General features: G+C 24.5%; 6 protein-coding genes across 12 annotated transcripts; 2 read left to right on the top strand and 4 right to left on the bottom strand.

Annotated features, from left to right (window-relative positions):
• Positions 1-467: 467 nt before the first annotated feature.
• Positions 468-1,507, bottom strand: LOC100870477 (SAP30-binding protein). Its single transcript, XM_012490758.3, has one exon. It carries the CDS (start codon positions 1,505-1,507, stop codon positions 515-517), a length of 993 nt encoding a protein of 330 aa, XP_012346212.1. The 3' UTR covers positions 468-514.
• On the bottom strand, positions 468-7,114 carry LOC100870953 (dnaJ homolog subfamily C member 17). 3 transcript variants are annotated; one of them, XR_015290947.1, is made up of 8 exons: positions 6,514-7,037; positions 6,321-6,449; positions 6,066-6,221; positions 5,766-5,981; positions 5,588-5,668; positions 5,363-5,494; positions 1,567-1,689; positions 468-1,493 (listed from the first exon to the last, which is right to left on the bottom strand). XR_015290947.1 is itself a non-coding variant. In XM_086904157.1 (7 exons), exons 1-7 carry the CDS (start codon positions 6,580-6,582, stop codon positions 1,642-1,644), a joined length of 831 nt encoding a protein of 276 aa, XP_086760283.1. In that variant the 5' UTR covers positions 6,583-7,037; the 3' UTR covers positions 468-1,641. The 3 variants fall into 3 exon arrangements, 2 of the variants coding, with proteins under 2 accessions (XP_086760283.1, XP_003696341.1); XM_086904157.1 differs by having other exon boundaries at positions 468-1,689; XM_003696293.4 differs by lacking the exons at positions 468-1,493; positions 1,567-1,689 and adding an exon at positions 4,915-5,205 and having other exon boundaries at positions 6,514-7,114.
• Positions 2,296-5,183, top strand: SerRS (Seryl-tRNA synthetase). Its single transcript, XM_003696482.3, has 5 exons — positions 2,296-3,404; positions 3,481-3,765; positions 3,843-4,064; positions 4,137-4,393; positions 4,558-5,183. Exons 1-5 carry the CDS (start codon positions 2,943-2,945, stop codon positions 4,820-4,822), a joined length of 1,491 nt encoding a protein of 496 aa, XP_003696530.2. The 5' UTR covers positions 2,296-2,942; the 3' UTR covers positions 4,823-5,183.
• Positions 6,666-9,162, top strand: BckdhA (Branched chain keto acid dehydrogenase E1 subunit alpha). Of its 2 annotated transcripts, none has more exons than XM_003696292.4 (8): positions 6,666-7,153; positions 7,233-7,433; positions 7,517-7,712; positions 7,791-7,952; positions 8,078-8,222; positions 8,299-8,502; positions 8,574-8,837; positions 8,942-9,162. In XM_003696292.4, exons 1-8 carry the CDS (start codon positions 7,088-7,090, stop codon positions 9,036-9,038), a joined length of 1,335 nt encoding a protein of 444 aa, XP_003696340.4. In that variant the 5' UTR covers positions 6,666-7,087; the 3' UTR covers positions 9,039-9,162. The 2 variants fall into 2 exon arrangements, with proteins under 2 accessions (XP_003696340.4, XP_086760281.1); XM_086904155.1 differs by having other exon boundaries at positions 6,847-7,153; positions 7,521-7,712.
• mRpL17 (mitochondrial ribosomal protein L17) lies at positions 9,084-10,355 on the bottom strand. The gene is made up of 3 exons (XM_012490842.3): positions 9,655-10,355; positions 9,364-9,574; positions 9,084-9,285 (listed from the first exon to the last, which is right to left on the bottom strand). The coding sequence occupies exons 1-3, from the start codon at positions 9,850-9,852 to the stop codon at positions 9,152-9,154; spliced, it is 543 nt and encodes a 180-aa protein (XP_012346296.1). The 5' UTR covers positions 9,853-10,355; the 3' UTR covers positions 9,084-9,151.
• Positions 10,356-10,505: 150 nt separating this feature from the next.
• On the bottom strand, positions 10,506-13,500 carry LOC100870038 (E3 ubiquitin-protein ligase RNF34). Of its 4 annotated transcripts, none has more exons than XR_015290941.1 (8): positions 12,845-13,500; positions 12,702-12,755; positions 12,431-12,623; positions 12,169-12,265; positions 11,678-11,909; positions 11,403-11,577; positions 10,971-11,322; positions 10,506-10,897 (listed from the first exon to the last, which is right to left on the bottom strand). XR_015290941.1 is itself a non-coding variant. In XM_086904149.1 (7 exons), the coding sequence occupies exons 2-7, from the start codon at positions 12,747-12,749 to the stop codon at positions 11,156-11,158; spliced, it is 912 nt and encodes a 303-aa protein (XP_086760275.1). In that variant the 5' UTR covers positions 12,750-12,755; positions 12,845-13,500; the 3' UTR covers positions 10,506-11,155. The 4 variants fall into 4 exon arrangements, 2 of the variants coding, with proteins under 2 accessions (XP_086760275.1, XP_086760276.1); XR_015290942.1 differs by having other exon boundaries at positions 12,978-13,185; XM_086904149.1 differs by having other exon boundaries at positions 10,506-11,322.
• Between the last annotated feature and the right edge of the window lie 181 nt (positions 13,501-13,681).

Here is a 13,681-nt window from a genome sequence, read left to right as displayed (position 1 = left end):
TTTCGTTTTTTTTTCCTTTTTCTTTTTTTTACTTTTACTTTTCTTTCAATCCATTAACATATTATAGCATAGAAAAAATATCACGTAAAGATGATGAATATCAAAATGTATCTTAAATTCAAAATATTTTACAGAGAAAAAAAGTGGTAAAAGAACTCAATAGTGGAACAAATTATTCCACTTGCCATTTAATTCCAGAATCCTTCTTCCTTAGCTTTCATTATTTTTTTTCTTTTTTATTCAGTTATCCTTATTGATAAAGATAGTAATCTCATACTATTGATATACTTTCAAAATGCTTTATCTCATGAAATTAAATGTTGAATCACTAAATTTAATAAAGCCAATAATTAAATACGAATATAGGCATAGTATGTGAATCTGTATACAAATTCATGCATGAAATTTGCTGCACTTTTCTATAAAACTCGCTGTATATGGTGTAATATTAAATGAAGAATGAAGTGTTGCTTTTTCGAAAAACATAATATTTACAAATGATTTACAGTGTATGTTACAGTCTTTTCTTTGGTAAAGATCCAAAAGCAGATATTACCGTTGCTTTGGTACCAGTTGCAGACGATGTTAAAGTGGTAAGAGTTGGTTGAGACAACAAAACAGTTGGTTTTATCGAGGCAGTAGCTCCTGTTGCAACTTGATCCCATTTACTTTTCCTTTTTTTAGCATCATCGTCTGTTGTACTAGAATTATTGGGTCGCTTAGCTGTACCAGAAACGATTTCAATTTTTGTTTTCTCTTTCCTAGCCTTTTCAAGTTTATCCATTTCAGTTTTTTGAACTTTGGCAAGTTCTTCATAATACGAGTCTTTACCCCACTTAAATGGATCAAATCTGTCTGGAGGATAATTAGTACCCAATTCATTGATGCTACAAAATTGAATTAGCTTTTCATAAATGGATGGATTTCTGAAATCCTTCCTTTGTTGAATAACTTTGTTCATATCCAAACCACTGCTCTCCATTTTCCTAAAAAGTTTTGTTATTTTTTCCTGCAGTTCCACAGGACACTGCCCTGGTGGCTCTGGTGGTATAGTGACGCCATAGGAGTCCACCTCGCTATCTGAAACTAATTGTTCTCCTTGACAACAGGGAGAGCATTCCATAATCGAGGAGGGCCTTCCATTTTCAAAAGGCTGTCCATCGATCTGTGTCTGTACCACTCCCTCGTCATCGGAGACTATTGAATCATCAAAGTATGAAACCAATCTCTGCACCTTAGATGTCACATCTGTTACTAAGGTGGGCGCGTTCGACAAATCGTTACTAGACTTGCCACCGACGTTGGGAGCAACAACGGGACTATTTGAGGCTGATGTGCCAGATTTGGGACTGGTGAAAGCCTGGGGCTGACCGACTTGGGCATTATGCGGGGCGGCCCCCTGGGGAGTGTTCGAATTCTCCTGAAGGTCGTCTTCCACCCCGTCTTCGCCCTCCGAGTCGGTATAGGTGGCCGTGAGAGATGCCAGAGCAACACTTTGTACAGACATGGTTAGTTGGCTTTGAGTGTCCGCCGTACTACCAAGCAATATTTTGTGTTGGAACTCACCGGTATAGCGTAGAGTTGTACGCCTTTTAGTTGTATTGGGCTTTTACATAAATAAATATGCCTTATATATCAACATTAAATATGCCCCAATGTTTTGTTGGAAAATCTATTACTATACCGTATCTGAAAAAAGAATTTCAAATGTATAAAATATTCATAAATTATTATTATATACTTGAGTGAAAAACATACATATAAAATATTCCAAGTTACACATTTCATTAATAAATTTGCGATTCCTTATTCTATTTATGATAGATAGCTATTAAATGAGATAGGAAGAAAAATATTAAGATATTTAACATATATGTACATTTATCATGTAATTTAAACATGCTTAAATTCAATCCATTTTATCGGTATTTTTGTAAAGAGTTTGCAAATTATTATTTTGGTTTATGAAAAAAACTACTTATTTTAAATTTACTAATCATTTGACAAGCGCATCAGGTTATGTCATTAAAGATTAAAATTTTATGCAAAAGTTACAACCAACCTGATTATACGAATCCACAGTTTTCCTGCTTACACTATACCTGACTTTCCATTCATTACAATAAACTTACGACTTATTATCCTCCTATTAATTAAAGTTTCCTTGGCCGAAAAATTCGAACGTTATCAATGTACACCGTGATATTCTAAGTTCTTGTACTCTTTTTACGAATTATGATGATGCGCATGCGCAAAATTAATAAAATACTTCTGTGCTCTTAACGAAAGATTAAAAAAAACTTGAAACAAGTGTAATTCTGACCTCTGCTATTTTTTTTTCTATTGTTATTATAAAGTTTTTCTATTGTTTTTCTTTTCTCAAGAAAATATAAATTACAAAATTACATTACATATAACTTACATATAACATATAACTTTTTTGTAATTGATAATTTAACAATTTAATTTTTTTATAATATTTCATAATTATCTTATTAAAAATTTTCAATTATTTATTTTGTGTTTTGTTATGAAATTAGAAAAATATTCAAAAAATATAAAATCCTATATATGTAAACTTGTTTTTCTTCTATGGAAGAAAACCTTGTCTTTTTAACGAAAAATAATAAATTAAACGAAACTTTTTAGAGAAAATGAAGGAAAGATAAATGCAAAGCATTGTATTAAGTTAAGTATTATTTTTACATACAATAAAATACCCTGAAATATTTACTTAAGATTAGCACTCATATTTACTTTGAAAGCTTTAAATACTAAATACGCGTGCGTATGTACGTCATCAATGCACCAGCCACCAGTGTCAGAACACGAAATATGAGTAATGAGCGGTGTTGAGTTGGAGCATGTGTGTCTTTATTGACGTATCTGATTGAATCCACGTGTAATTTAATAGAAATTGGATTTTAGCATTATTAATTATCATGGTATTAGATTTAGATTTATTTCGAAAAGATAAAGGTTTCGATCCTGATAAAATACGAGAAAATCAAAAAAAACGTTTTAAAGATGTAGGTTTAGTCGACACAGTGATTGAGAAAGATAAAATTTGGCGTCAGCTGCGACATAAAGCTGATAATTTAAATAAATTAAAAAATGTATGTAGTAAAGAAATTGGAGAGAAAATGAAAAAAAAAGAAGCAGTAGATGGTGACGATGCTGTTTCAAAAGATATTCTTGAAAATCTGGAAAATTTGGTCCCTAATAACCTGAAATCGCTAACAGTTGCACAAATTAAGACTGTTCGTAGTTTTATCGATGATGCTATTCGAACTAATGATAAAAGTTTAATTTTAATTGAATCTGAAAGAAATCACGCACTTAAGGAAATAGGAAATATTTTACATGAATCTGTACCAATTAGTAATGATGAAGAGGAAAATAAAGTATATAATTTAGTATAATGAATTTTTATGTAATATATTAATGTAAATTGTATAAAGATATCTTTTTTATTTTTAGGTTGAAAGAACATATGGAGATTGTATGCAAAAAAAAAAATATTCTCATGTTGATTTAATACATATGATTGATGGTATAGATGGAGAACGTGGTACTACTGTTTCAGGGGGGCGTGGTTATTTTTTAATAGGACCAGCAGTTTTTCTGCAACATGCATTAATTCAATTAGCTCTTAGGAAATTATATATAAATGGTTACAAACCACTTTACACTCCATTCTTTATGCGTAAGGATGTTATGCAAGAAGTAGCACAATTATCTCAATTTGACGAAGAATTATATAAAGTATAGGATTGATAATTATATATATAAATATATAAACATTAATGATTTTGCTTAAAGTTTTGTTACCTTATTTTTAGGTAATTGGTAAAGGTAGTGAACGCAATGAAGATAAAGAAATTGAAGAAAAATATCTGATTGCTACCTCTGAACAACCAATAGCTGCATTTCATAGAAATGAATGGATTCCTGAAAATATTTTACCAATTAAATATGCAGGATTATCCACATGTTTTAGACAAGAAGTTGGATCTCATGGACGTGATACGAGAGGTATTTTTAGAGTTCATCAATTCGAAAAAGTAAGCAACTTTAATTTTAGTTATATAAAAAGTATAATAAATTTACATACTATAAATATAAATGAATAATAGGTGGAGCAATTCTGTTTAACATCTCCATATGATAATAAGTCTTGGCAAATGATGGAAGAAATGATTTTGAATGCAGAAGAATTTTATAAATCATTGGAAATTCCTTATCGTATAGTAAACATAGTATCAGGTGCATTAAACAATGCTGCTTCAAAGAAATTAGACTTAGAAGCATGGTTTCCAGGATCAAATGCTTTTCGTGAACTTGTTTCATGCAGTAACTGTTTAGATTATCAAGCAAGACGTTTATTAGTCAGGTGATAAATGATAAACTTTTATACTAACTTATTTTATTATACTATTTGTATATTATATATTTTATTTTGTGTTATTATGTTGTGATGTTGTTAATGTTAACCTCATTCTTGCAAATATTATATTGATATAATTGTAGTTTTATATATATATCAATGTGTTCTAGATATGGCCAAACTAAAAAAATGAATGCTAATACAGATTATGTTCATATGTTAAATGCAACAATGTGTGCAGTTACTCGTGTTATATGTGCGATTTTGGAAGTACATCAAACTGATACTGGCATCAAAGTACCAAAGGTTCTTGCACAATTTATGCCAATGGAATATGAAAATGAAATTCCATTTGTTAAACCAGCTCCTATTGATGAAACAGAATTAAAAAAACAAAAAAGGCAAAAAGAACGGAAAGATATCACCTTTACCTAAATTTTAATTTTTTTAAAACAAAAATGATGAACTATTATCTAAATATTACAGATAATAAATTCAATATGTTGATGGAATAAATCTCTCATAAATATATTAGAAAAGATTGTTAACTTTTTTTTATTAATTATATGACGATACATATTTACAAAGTAATATGATATAATAATGAATAAACTGCAATCTCTTAATTTGCATATAACAATTCTATACACGTTGGATATTTAGAAAAATGCAGCTTAATAACTTAAAATAATTAATATATTTAATCAAATGCTTTCGGTCACATTCAATTTTTTCAGAGATCTTTTCTTTTCTTCAGCCTTTTTTAAATTATTCAATACAGAATGTTCAAATTCAATATCTGACATGTTTTGATTTACCTGTCATATAAGATTTGATATGAAATGAAACATAAAAAAATTAGAAAATGAATAAATATAAAAAATTAAAAAATATTGTGTTGTTATTTATTAAAAAAATATTATTTAGTATTACTATTAATTATTATCAATTACTATGCTTATCTGCTATATTTACCGTATGTTGTGTAAAATTAATATCATTGTAAACAGTCCCTGTGTTAAAAATATTTGATTTTTTTTGTTCATCCCATAATTTTTGAAGTTTCAATGGGTTTTGTGCTAAACCAAGTTCATTTAAAGCCATTTCCTAATAAAAATATAATTTCATTCTCAAATTAAATAAATAAATAAAACGAATATTTTTATATTTTTTATCTCAGTGTTATAAATAATAACTTACTGCTTCATTTTTTTCTCGATATTCTACTAATGCTCTGCCTTCTTTAGTGGACGAGATAATAAGAGCAGTTATGTTCCCATACTAAAAAATAAAGCAAATATACATTGTAATTATATTATTTGTTGACAAAAAAATAATGACAAAACACTATAATAAGTATCATAATAATGATATAAACCTTCGAAAATATTTGATGCAATGTATCATAATCATATTCATTATTATTAGATTGATTTTTACGAGATTTCCATTTTACTTTTAATTTATAAGAACCACTATCAATTTCTGATTCTTTATAAAATGTTTTTGATCGTTCTTCAAAATATTTTTTCATAAATGCTATTTCTTCTTCTACTTGTTTCGATCCTTCTTTTTGTAATCTTTCTATTTCAATCTGCAATAATGATTGTAATAATATTATATAGAAGAATATTTATATTATATCAATTCATTATAATAGACATAGAATTAAAAATACCTGTAATTTATCTTTGTCTTTTCTAATGTCAGAATCTATTTTGTAAGCATTTTCTCGTGTTTCTAAATCTTCTTTTAATTTTTTACGTCTTGAATCAAATTCTTTAGCACGTAATTTTGCTTGATGCTTTGCATTAATAACTTTATCATAAGCTGCCTTATTTTGTAGATATGAGATATCATTAATAAGAAATACAAGAAACATATTAATGAAATATAAAAACAGTATTATTATACTTATTGTTATTATACTTACCCGAGCAGATATATCAGTAAGAATTTCTAATGCTTGTGACAATTTATGAAATAATTCATTTGCCTTTGGATTATTCGGATTTTTGTCAGGATGACAATATAGAGCTTTTTTACGATATGCTTTCTTGATCTGAAATGATATGTATTTAATATATATACTTTCAACTTCAAGAAATTTTATAAAATATTTATACCTCTTGAATAGAAGCTGTTTTCTCTATACCAAATAATTCATATAGATCTAAATTTTCCCAAGAATCCATCTTTTTTTTCTATTTGAAATATTTTCAAGATTGATATTTAATATATAGAAAAAGATTAAGTTTATATTTAGAAGAAAAAGGTTATGTTTATATTAATTTTAAATATTGAATTGTTTTTCATTGAATGAAATATTTAATTATTTTTCTTTCAGTTATTTATGAAAATTTAACACTTTTATTAATATATATGTAATATACATGTAAAAAAAATATGATATCAATATCTCTTATCATTGAATACATGCATTTTTATATGACGGATACAAATTTTATATTATCTTTTCTCCTTTTCTTTTTCTCGTTTTTTCTTACATTCTCATGACCTCTTTTTTCCTTCTTCAATTATAATGCGCATTTGTAAATAAGTATTTAAACAACTTATATAGTGAATACTATTTATTTGGATATATGTTACACGAAATGTTACGTAAATTTTAAAATAATTATTATAATAAAGATATAGATATTATTGATATTATTATAGATTAAAATTATTTTTAAAACAATGATTGAAAAAATTTTTTTTAAACGTATATATTTAAAAAATGTGAACAGGTATTTAATGCAACAGGTAGGTATTTATAAAAGGCAAAAAAGTAATAAATAATGCAAAAATATTTATTTATTTTTTTTTTATATCATGTATTTAGGTACAAAAATTTTATAGTAATAAAATTACAAATACTAAAATTGTTGATATAATGAATGAAAAAGATCCTTCTTTTTTGGGGATTCAAACTGTATTTACTAATGAATTAAAATTTGTCAACAAAGAATCCTATGATTCTTTACCAACATTTAGAATTTTAAACTCATTACACAAACATTTTCAATTACCAAAGGATCTCAAGGTTTGAATAACTAATATTTATTAAGGTTGTATACAAATAAATTTTATGTTAATATCTCATTTTTTTCTCTGTTTCTTTTTAAGCTAGATGAACAAATTTTAATTAAAATGTATCATAAAATGATTACTCTGAATATAATGGATAAAATACTTTATGAATCTCAACGACAAGGACGTATATCATTTTATATGACTAATACAGGAGAAGAAGGAATTCAAATTGGTTCTGCAGCTGCTGTTACATTAGAAGATATTATATATGCACAATACCGAGAAGCTGGTATAAAATATTAATTTTTGATCAATTAATAATAATATATTTAAAGTAAATATAATTTAATATAAAAAAATTTCATAGGTGTTTTATTATGGCGAGGATATTCTATTATAGATTTTATGAATCAATGCTATGGTAATCATAAAGATGTTTCAAAGGGAAAACAAATGCCTGTTCATTATGGATCAAAAAAGTTAAATTTTGTTACTATTTCATCTCCTTTAACGACACAATTACCTCAAGGTAATATAGATTATAAATATTTCATCAAATTATGTAATTTCTTTAAAAATATAAAAATATAAAAATTGAAATTATTATATTATCAACATAATTCTGATAATTTTAATATATCTGTTCATTTTTAGCTGTAGGTACAGCATATGCACTCAAACGATCTCAAAAAAATGCATGTACAATTTGTTACTTTGGTGAAGGAGCTGCTAGTGAAGGAGATGCTCATGCAGCTTTTAATTTTGCTGCAACTTTAGAGTGTCCAATAATTTTTATATGGTAATGTATTAATAATGTACGAAAAAATATAAAAATATATAAAATATTTTAAAAAAAAATAATATTATGTTTTTAGTCGCAATAATGGTTATGCAATTTCAACTCCTACTCAGGAACAATTTAAAGGAGATGGAATTGCAGCAAGAGGACCGGCATATGGAATATCAACGATCCGTGTGGATGGTAATGATGTTCTTGCTATGTATTACGCGACAAAAACTGCTCGTGAACTCTGTATTAAAAATGGAAAACCTTACTTGATTGAAGCTATGACTTATCGGTAGGAAAAGTTTTTTTTTACATATTAATTTTTTAAAATATTTTTTACTATACATTTTTTTTATCTTTTAGAATTGGTCATCACAGTACTTCTGATGATAGTACTGTGTATCGATCTACTGACGAAATAGATCATTGGAATTACTATACACCAATAGTACGGTATCGTAATTATTTGGAATCAATTGGTTTGTGGAACAAAGAGCGAGATAGGGAATTAAATAAGTGTATAAAAAATTCCATTTTACTTGCTTTTGCTGAAGCAGAAAAAGAACTTAAACCATGTTGGAAAGAATTATTTACAGATGTATATCATACAATGCCAAATCACATATGGTACATTTGCAAATTTTTTAATTAAATATTTTAAAGAATTTTATATTTTGAGTAAATGTTCAAAAAAAATTTTTTTCATCACAAATATATTATTTTAATTTCAGGAAACAAATGCATTCTATGGAAAAGCATATTAATGAATTTCACAAATATTATCCATTGCATCTTTTCAAACAATCAAACAATCATAATAATGAATAGTTTAATAAATAAATTTAATAAAGTAATAATAATAAATCAAATTAATTATATTTAATAATCTATATTAATATTATGTATTTTTTATATTATTCGATAATAAAAAGTACATACACTTATAAATTTATATTAGTAGTTATTTCTTTATATTTTTCCATTCTATACTCTTTTCTAGCTGCATCAAGTAATATATTGTGAAGTAAATTATGCTGATGTGGATTAGATTGTTCTATAGGGGGATATATGTTTCCTTAAAAAAATTATATTAATAAATTAAAATTAATTTTTCATAAGTATATAAACAAATAAAAATTTGTACAAAATATACCCTTCAATTCTAAAATAGCTCTCTTAAATCCAAATCCAGGATATATACATGGTGCATTATGAAGTTTTGTAAATGAAGTTGTATAATTTTCATATCTTGGTACAAGTACTTTAAAAAGTTTATGAACAAATTGTTTTTCAATTATCCAAAAATTTGCAAGTTCCATAGTTTCTTTATGATCAGGGCCATAACGTAATGCTTCTGATATTAACTATAATAAAGAACAATTATAAAATAAGATTAAAAAAAGATTAATTAGAAGAATTTTAGAAAGTTTATCATGATATTTACCTGTTCAACATAACCTCTTGTTTCATCTGCTCTTGCATAATTCAATTCAATTCTCTCATATTTAATTACAGCGGTTAATGTTTTTTTAATTTTTCGTAATCTTCCTTCTGGACCATCTACATTTTTTAATTTACGTGGTTCTGACCTAATATTATATCTTAATCTAGAAACTAGTTTTTCAATTTTTGCCTGGTTCATTGTTTATTATATATATTAAATAATGACTTTTATTGATAATTCTATTAAATCAATTGTTCATTATAGAAAAAGTATTATATAATTTTTATATAATTTTATGAAATTTTTTAATATTAATAAAAAATATTTGTACTACTTATATCAAGCATTCTTTTTCTACCTATGTATTACTTCGGCTATATTGAAATATCTATATACAATATATTCAATGTAACTAGTGATTAAATGTAAATAAAACATAATCAAAATAGAACCAAATTCATAATTTGTGATATATTATAAATAGAGATAAAAGAAAAACTTTAAGAAATTATAATGATTTATAAAAAAAACAAATATTTTATTTTCCTTTTCAATATTTTTTTTTAAGATTTTTTTAGATCTAATTATTTCCAATATTATATTTATTTTTTTCTTTTCCGTTGTTTTCCGTCTTTATATTAAAAAAAAAAAAAATTTATGTGAATTTCATTAGAATTTGAAATGAATATTTTCTTTATATTGATTATATAATATAAGATAAAAAATAAAATAAAGTCAATTTATCATAAGTTCACAGTTTCGTTAATTTAAATTTTTTTTAATAAAATATATATTATTAAATATATATTATTTATTATTGATAAATATTAATAAATGATATAGAATTGTGATATATATCAATAGAAAATTTTTATTATATTATTATTATACATATAAATTTTTGCTCTTACATGAACATTGAATAAATTTTTTTACAAAGTGATAAAAAATACTTTGATAAAATAAAATAGTATAGTATAGTATAGTAACTTTGAATAATTAAAAGTTTTATAAGATTTTAAATGTTTTACTTATATACATATTGTTACATTATGTATAATGTATAATGCATTTAATTCAACTTAGTGACTCAGTAAATTTGAATTTACAAAAAAAAGTCACAACATTAAGGTCAGTGATTTCAATCAACTTATTTTCAATTAATTTAAAACGAGAATAAAAGGACACATATTTTGGTATTTATTATTATCCCAAATAAAGAGATTACAATGTATAAAAATACCTAAAAAAACAAATGTTTGAATAATTAGCATCCTCTTATTTTCATTTATATTCTTAAATAAAATTATTCTTACATTAATATAAAAGATTGTATCTTATTTTTATTACTACAGTCTATGATATCGATAAAATACACCAAAAAACTATTATTTTTCTAAATCTGAGATATCAGAACAATATTGAATATGATATTTGTTTTTTTTCTTATTTTCTGTATTGAACATATAATTCCATAATATCATATATTGTTGTGTTTTTGTTAAGCTTTAAAAAATCGCACTACACGCACTACATATTGTTTACATATCGGACATTCTGACATTTGTTTACCACAATTTAAACAACAAGCCATATGACCACATTCTAAAATTACACATTCAAGTGGTTCATTCCAACAAATTTTGCAAAGATTTTCGTCCAAAATTTCTATTAATAATAAAATATACAAGTTAAAATTTTTTATACTTAAAAAGTTAAATATTTAATAAAGAGAAATTGTATCTTACTTGTTCTTGATTGTTTGTATTCTTCCCATAATCTGGAAGCTTTATTCAATAATTCATATCTTTCTACACAACCTTTATAATCAACTCGATTTATACTTAGCAAGTTCTTTAATTGTTTTACACTTAAACATTCCAATTCAGATAATGTATTTATATCAGATAATTTAATAGGATTCTGTATACAATACAAAAGAGAAAAATAAAAAGAAGAAAAGAAAAAAATATTATTATATATAAATTTAATATTATAAAATAATATGTATATAATTACATACCATAGAACTTTCTACAATTATATCAGAATGTTGAATATTAGAAATTTTTGAAGTCTTCTCTCCTGTACTTATAGATTCTGTTCTTCTATCTAAATAAGAATTAATAGGAGAAATTCCCTCTGATATTTCATTATGATCAATTCTTGCAGCATTGATTTCATCATTGTTAAAAAGTTGTGTATTATGTTCATAGCTTCTAGTTGTTGTTGATTGATTAGGAGGAGAATTATCACTGAAATTAAAATTAAATAAATATCAATATTTTTAATTTTTTTAATCTTTAATTAATCGCAATAAAAATGTCTGTAATTTAAAATAATTTTTTTGTAAAAATATATAATGCAGCAGAAAAACATATGATTTCTTAGAACAGAAAGACATTAATATTTCTAATTAATTTTTATAATTAGTTACATTATAATATAGCTTTGATCAATAATCAATAAAAAATTTTTGGAATCTTTATTGCATGCAACAAAATAAAAGCTTACATGTTTCTACTTCTAATGTTCTCTGCATCTTCTGTATTCCAATAATCACTAGAATTATTAGCAAATGCCATTAACAATTTTATTAAGTCTTCTTTTTCTGTAATTAAAATCAAAAGAAAAACAGAAAATATTAATTAAAATTTATCATGAAAAATTGTAAATATTAAATATTTTTATATAATATGATATATAATTTTTATATAAAAAAATATTAACCAATAATATTGGAATTTGAAATTATTTTTTACTTCAATATACATACCGATACATCCTTTGATAGGTATTTTTTTTGCCAATAGATATTGTTGTATATCTTTAGAACGCATTTGTATGATTAGACTTCGTATTAAAGGTCTTCTCGATAACATATTACAACTGTCACAACTTAATATCTTGTCTAATCTCTTGATCACACATCCAGAACAAAAATATCTCAAACAATCCATACATTGTTTCTGAAAGTATTTCATGAAAAAGTATTCATTTTTAACCCATATTTGTAAATTAAAAAGCAAAATAACCAATAATCTTACCTTCCGTGTAAAGAAGTTGAATTTTACGTTACAAGCTTCACAAGCCATGTCGTTCTAGGAAAATAATACAATAACAAAAATACCAAAATGAAAAAAATCTTAAATTTAAAGGTTAAGTTACAAGGACAAACAAAAATACTTACATATTTTAAATGCTATAAATATAAATAGAAGAATATGTTAAAGAAGAATAACATGGAAAGACATTATCATTCTATGGCACTTTTTTGGCAAGTTTTAAAACTCTTGACAATTGATAATTAACTATGTACATACCAAATCGATTTGAGGTAATAAAACACGGTGAAATTCCACAGTAAGAATTCATTAAAGATGGCGATAAAAGGACACGAAATCAATAACAATGTTATTAAAACTTATATTTTGCTATGTATAAAATGTATTAAGTTACCAAACTTTCGGTATTGGAAATACAATTTATCTGTAATATACATGTTATCAATATTAAAATTTAATTATGAATAGGATAGTTTCGATTCAATTTTTATTTTTTATTTTTTTATGTATTATATTTATTTTCAATTTTTTATTCTTCTTATTTAATTTATTATTTGATTTCTTTCTTGATTTCATTTTCTTAATTCATTTCTGTTTAATGCAAAGATATTCATGCTATTCAAAATTTTATTTTAGTTCTTTTTTAATCTCGCGTACTTATTAAAATCTTTAATACTTTTAAAAAATAACGATTGTAAATAGAAAATAATAGAAAATTCTTCTTTTATTATTACGTAATTGATACATATGATATAATATGAATATATCGCATGTATATTATGAGTGTTTTAGATATAAATTTAGATATAAAAATATAATCGATTACATATTTAATATGCATATTCTTTAAATTAAGAATAATATTGAAAATCGATATTTTACAATAATTACAATAAATTATAAAAAATAAATTATAAATAAATAAACATTAATTTCAATATATTGCTAGAATAAAAAAAGAT

This window comes from Apis florea, unplaced genomic scaffold, assembly GCF_048593485.1.
Source record: "Apis florea isolate Af1SG1 unplaced genomic scaffold, ASM4859348v1 contig_2350_pilon, whole genome shotgun sequence".
NCBI lineage: Eukaryota > Metazoa > Arthropoda > Insecta > Hymenoptera > Apidae > Apis > Apis florea.
The sequence above is the reverse complement of the archived record's forward strand: the minus strand, read 5'-3'. Positions and strand labels throughout refer to the sequence as shown.

Bases quoted from the DNA above. Each gene is read 5' to 3' on its own strand.
- mRpL17 (XM_012490842.3), bottom strand. From the start codon at position 9,852: ATGAACCAGGCAAAAATTGAAAAACTAGTTTCTAGATTAAGATATAAT. The intron at 9,575-9,654 runs GTAAATATCATG...TCTTTATTATAG, and splicing joins CAAGAGGTTATGTTGAACAG to TTAATATCAGAAGCATTACG. The intron at 9,286-9,363 runs GTATATTTTGTA...AATTTTTTTAAG, and splicing joins AGCTATTTTAGAATTGAAGG to GAAACATATATCCCCCTATA.
- BckdhA (XM_003696292.4), top strand. From the start codon at position 7,088: ATGATTGAAAAAATTTTTTTTAAACGTATATATTTAAAAAATGTGAAC. The intron at 8,223-8,298 runs GTAATGTATTAA...TTATGTTTTTAG, and splicing joins TGTCCAATAATTTTTATATG to TCGCAATAATGGTTATGCAA. The intron at 8,503-8,573 runs GTAGGAAAAGTT...TTTATCTTTTAG, and splicing joins ATTGAAGCTATGACTTATCG to AATTGGTCATCACAGTACTT.
- SerRS (XM_003696482.3), top strand. From the start codon at position 2,943: ATGGTATTAGATTTAGATTTATTTCGAAAAGATAAAGGTTTCGATCCT. The intron at 3,766-3,842 runs GTATAGGATTGA...CCTTATTTTTAG, and splicing joins TTGACGAAGAATTATATAAA to GTAATTGGTAAAGGTAGTGA. The intron at 4,394-4,557 runs GTGATAAATGAT...AATGTGTTCTAG, and splicing joins GCAAGACGTTTATTAGTCAG to ATATGGCCAAACTAAAAAAA.
- LOC100870038 (XM_086904149.1), bottom strand. From the start codon at position 12,749: ATGGCTTGTGAAGCTTGTAACGTAAAATTCAACTTCTTTACACGGAAG. The intron at 12,624-12,701 runs GTAAGATTATTG...AAATACTTTCAG, and splicing joins TCAACTTCTTTACACGGAAG to AAACAATGTATGGATTGTTT. The intron at 12,266-12,430 runs GTATGTATATTG...TTTTAATTACAG, and splicing joins ACCTATCAAAGGATGTATCG to AAAAAGAAGACTTAATAAAA.
- LOC100870477 (XM_012490758.3), bottom strand. From the start codon at position 1,507: ATGTCTGTACAAAGTGTTGCTCTGGCATCTCTCACGGCCACCTATACC.
- LOC100870953 (XM_003696293.4), bottom strand. From the start codon at position 6,582: ATGGATTCTTGGGAAAATTTAGATCTATATGAATTATTTGGTATAGAG. The intron at 6,222-6,320 runs GTAAGTATAATA...CTACAAAATAAG, and splicing joins TTACTGATATATCTGCTCGG to GCAGCTTATGATAAAGTTAT. The intron at 5,669-5,765 runs GTTTATATCATT...TTTATTTTTTAG, and splicing joins TGCATCAAATATTTTCGAAG to TATGGGAACATAACTGCTCT.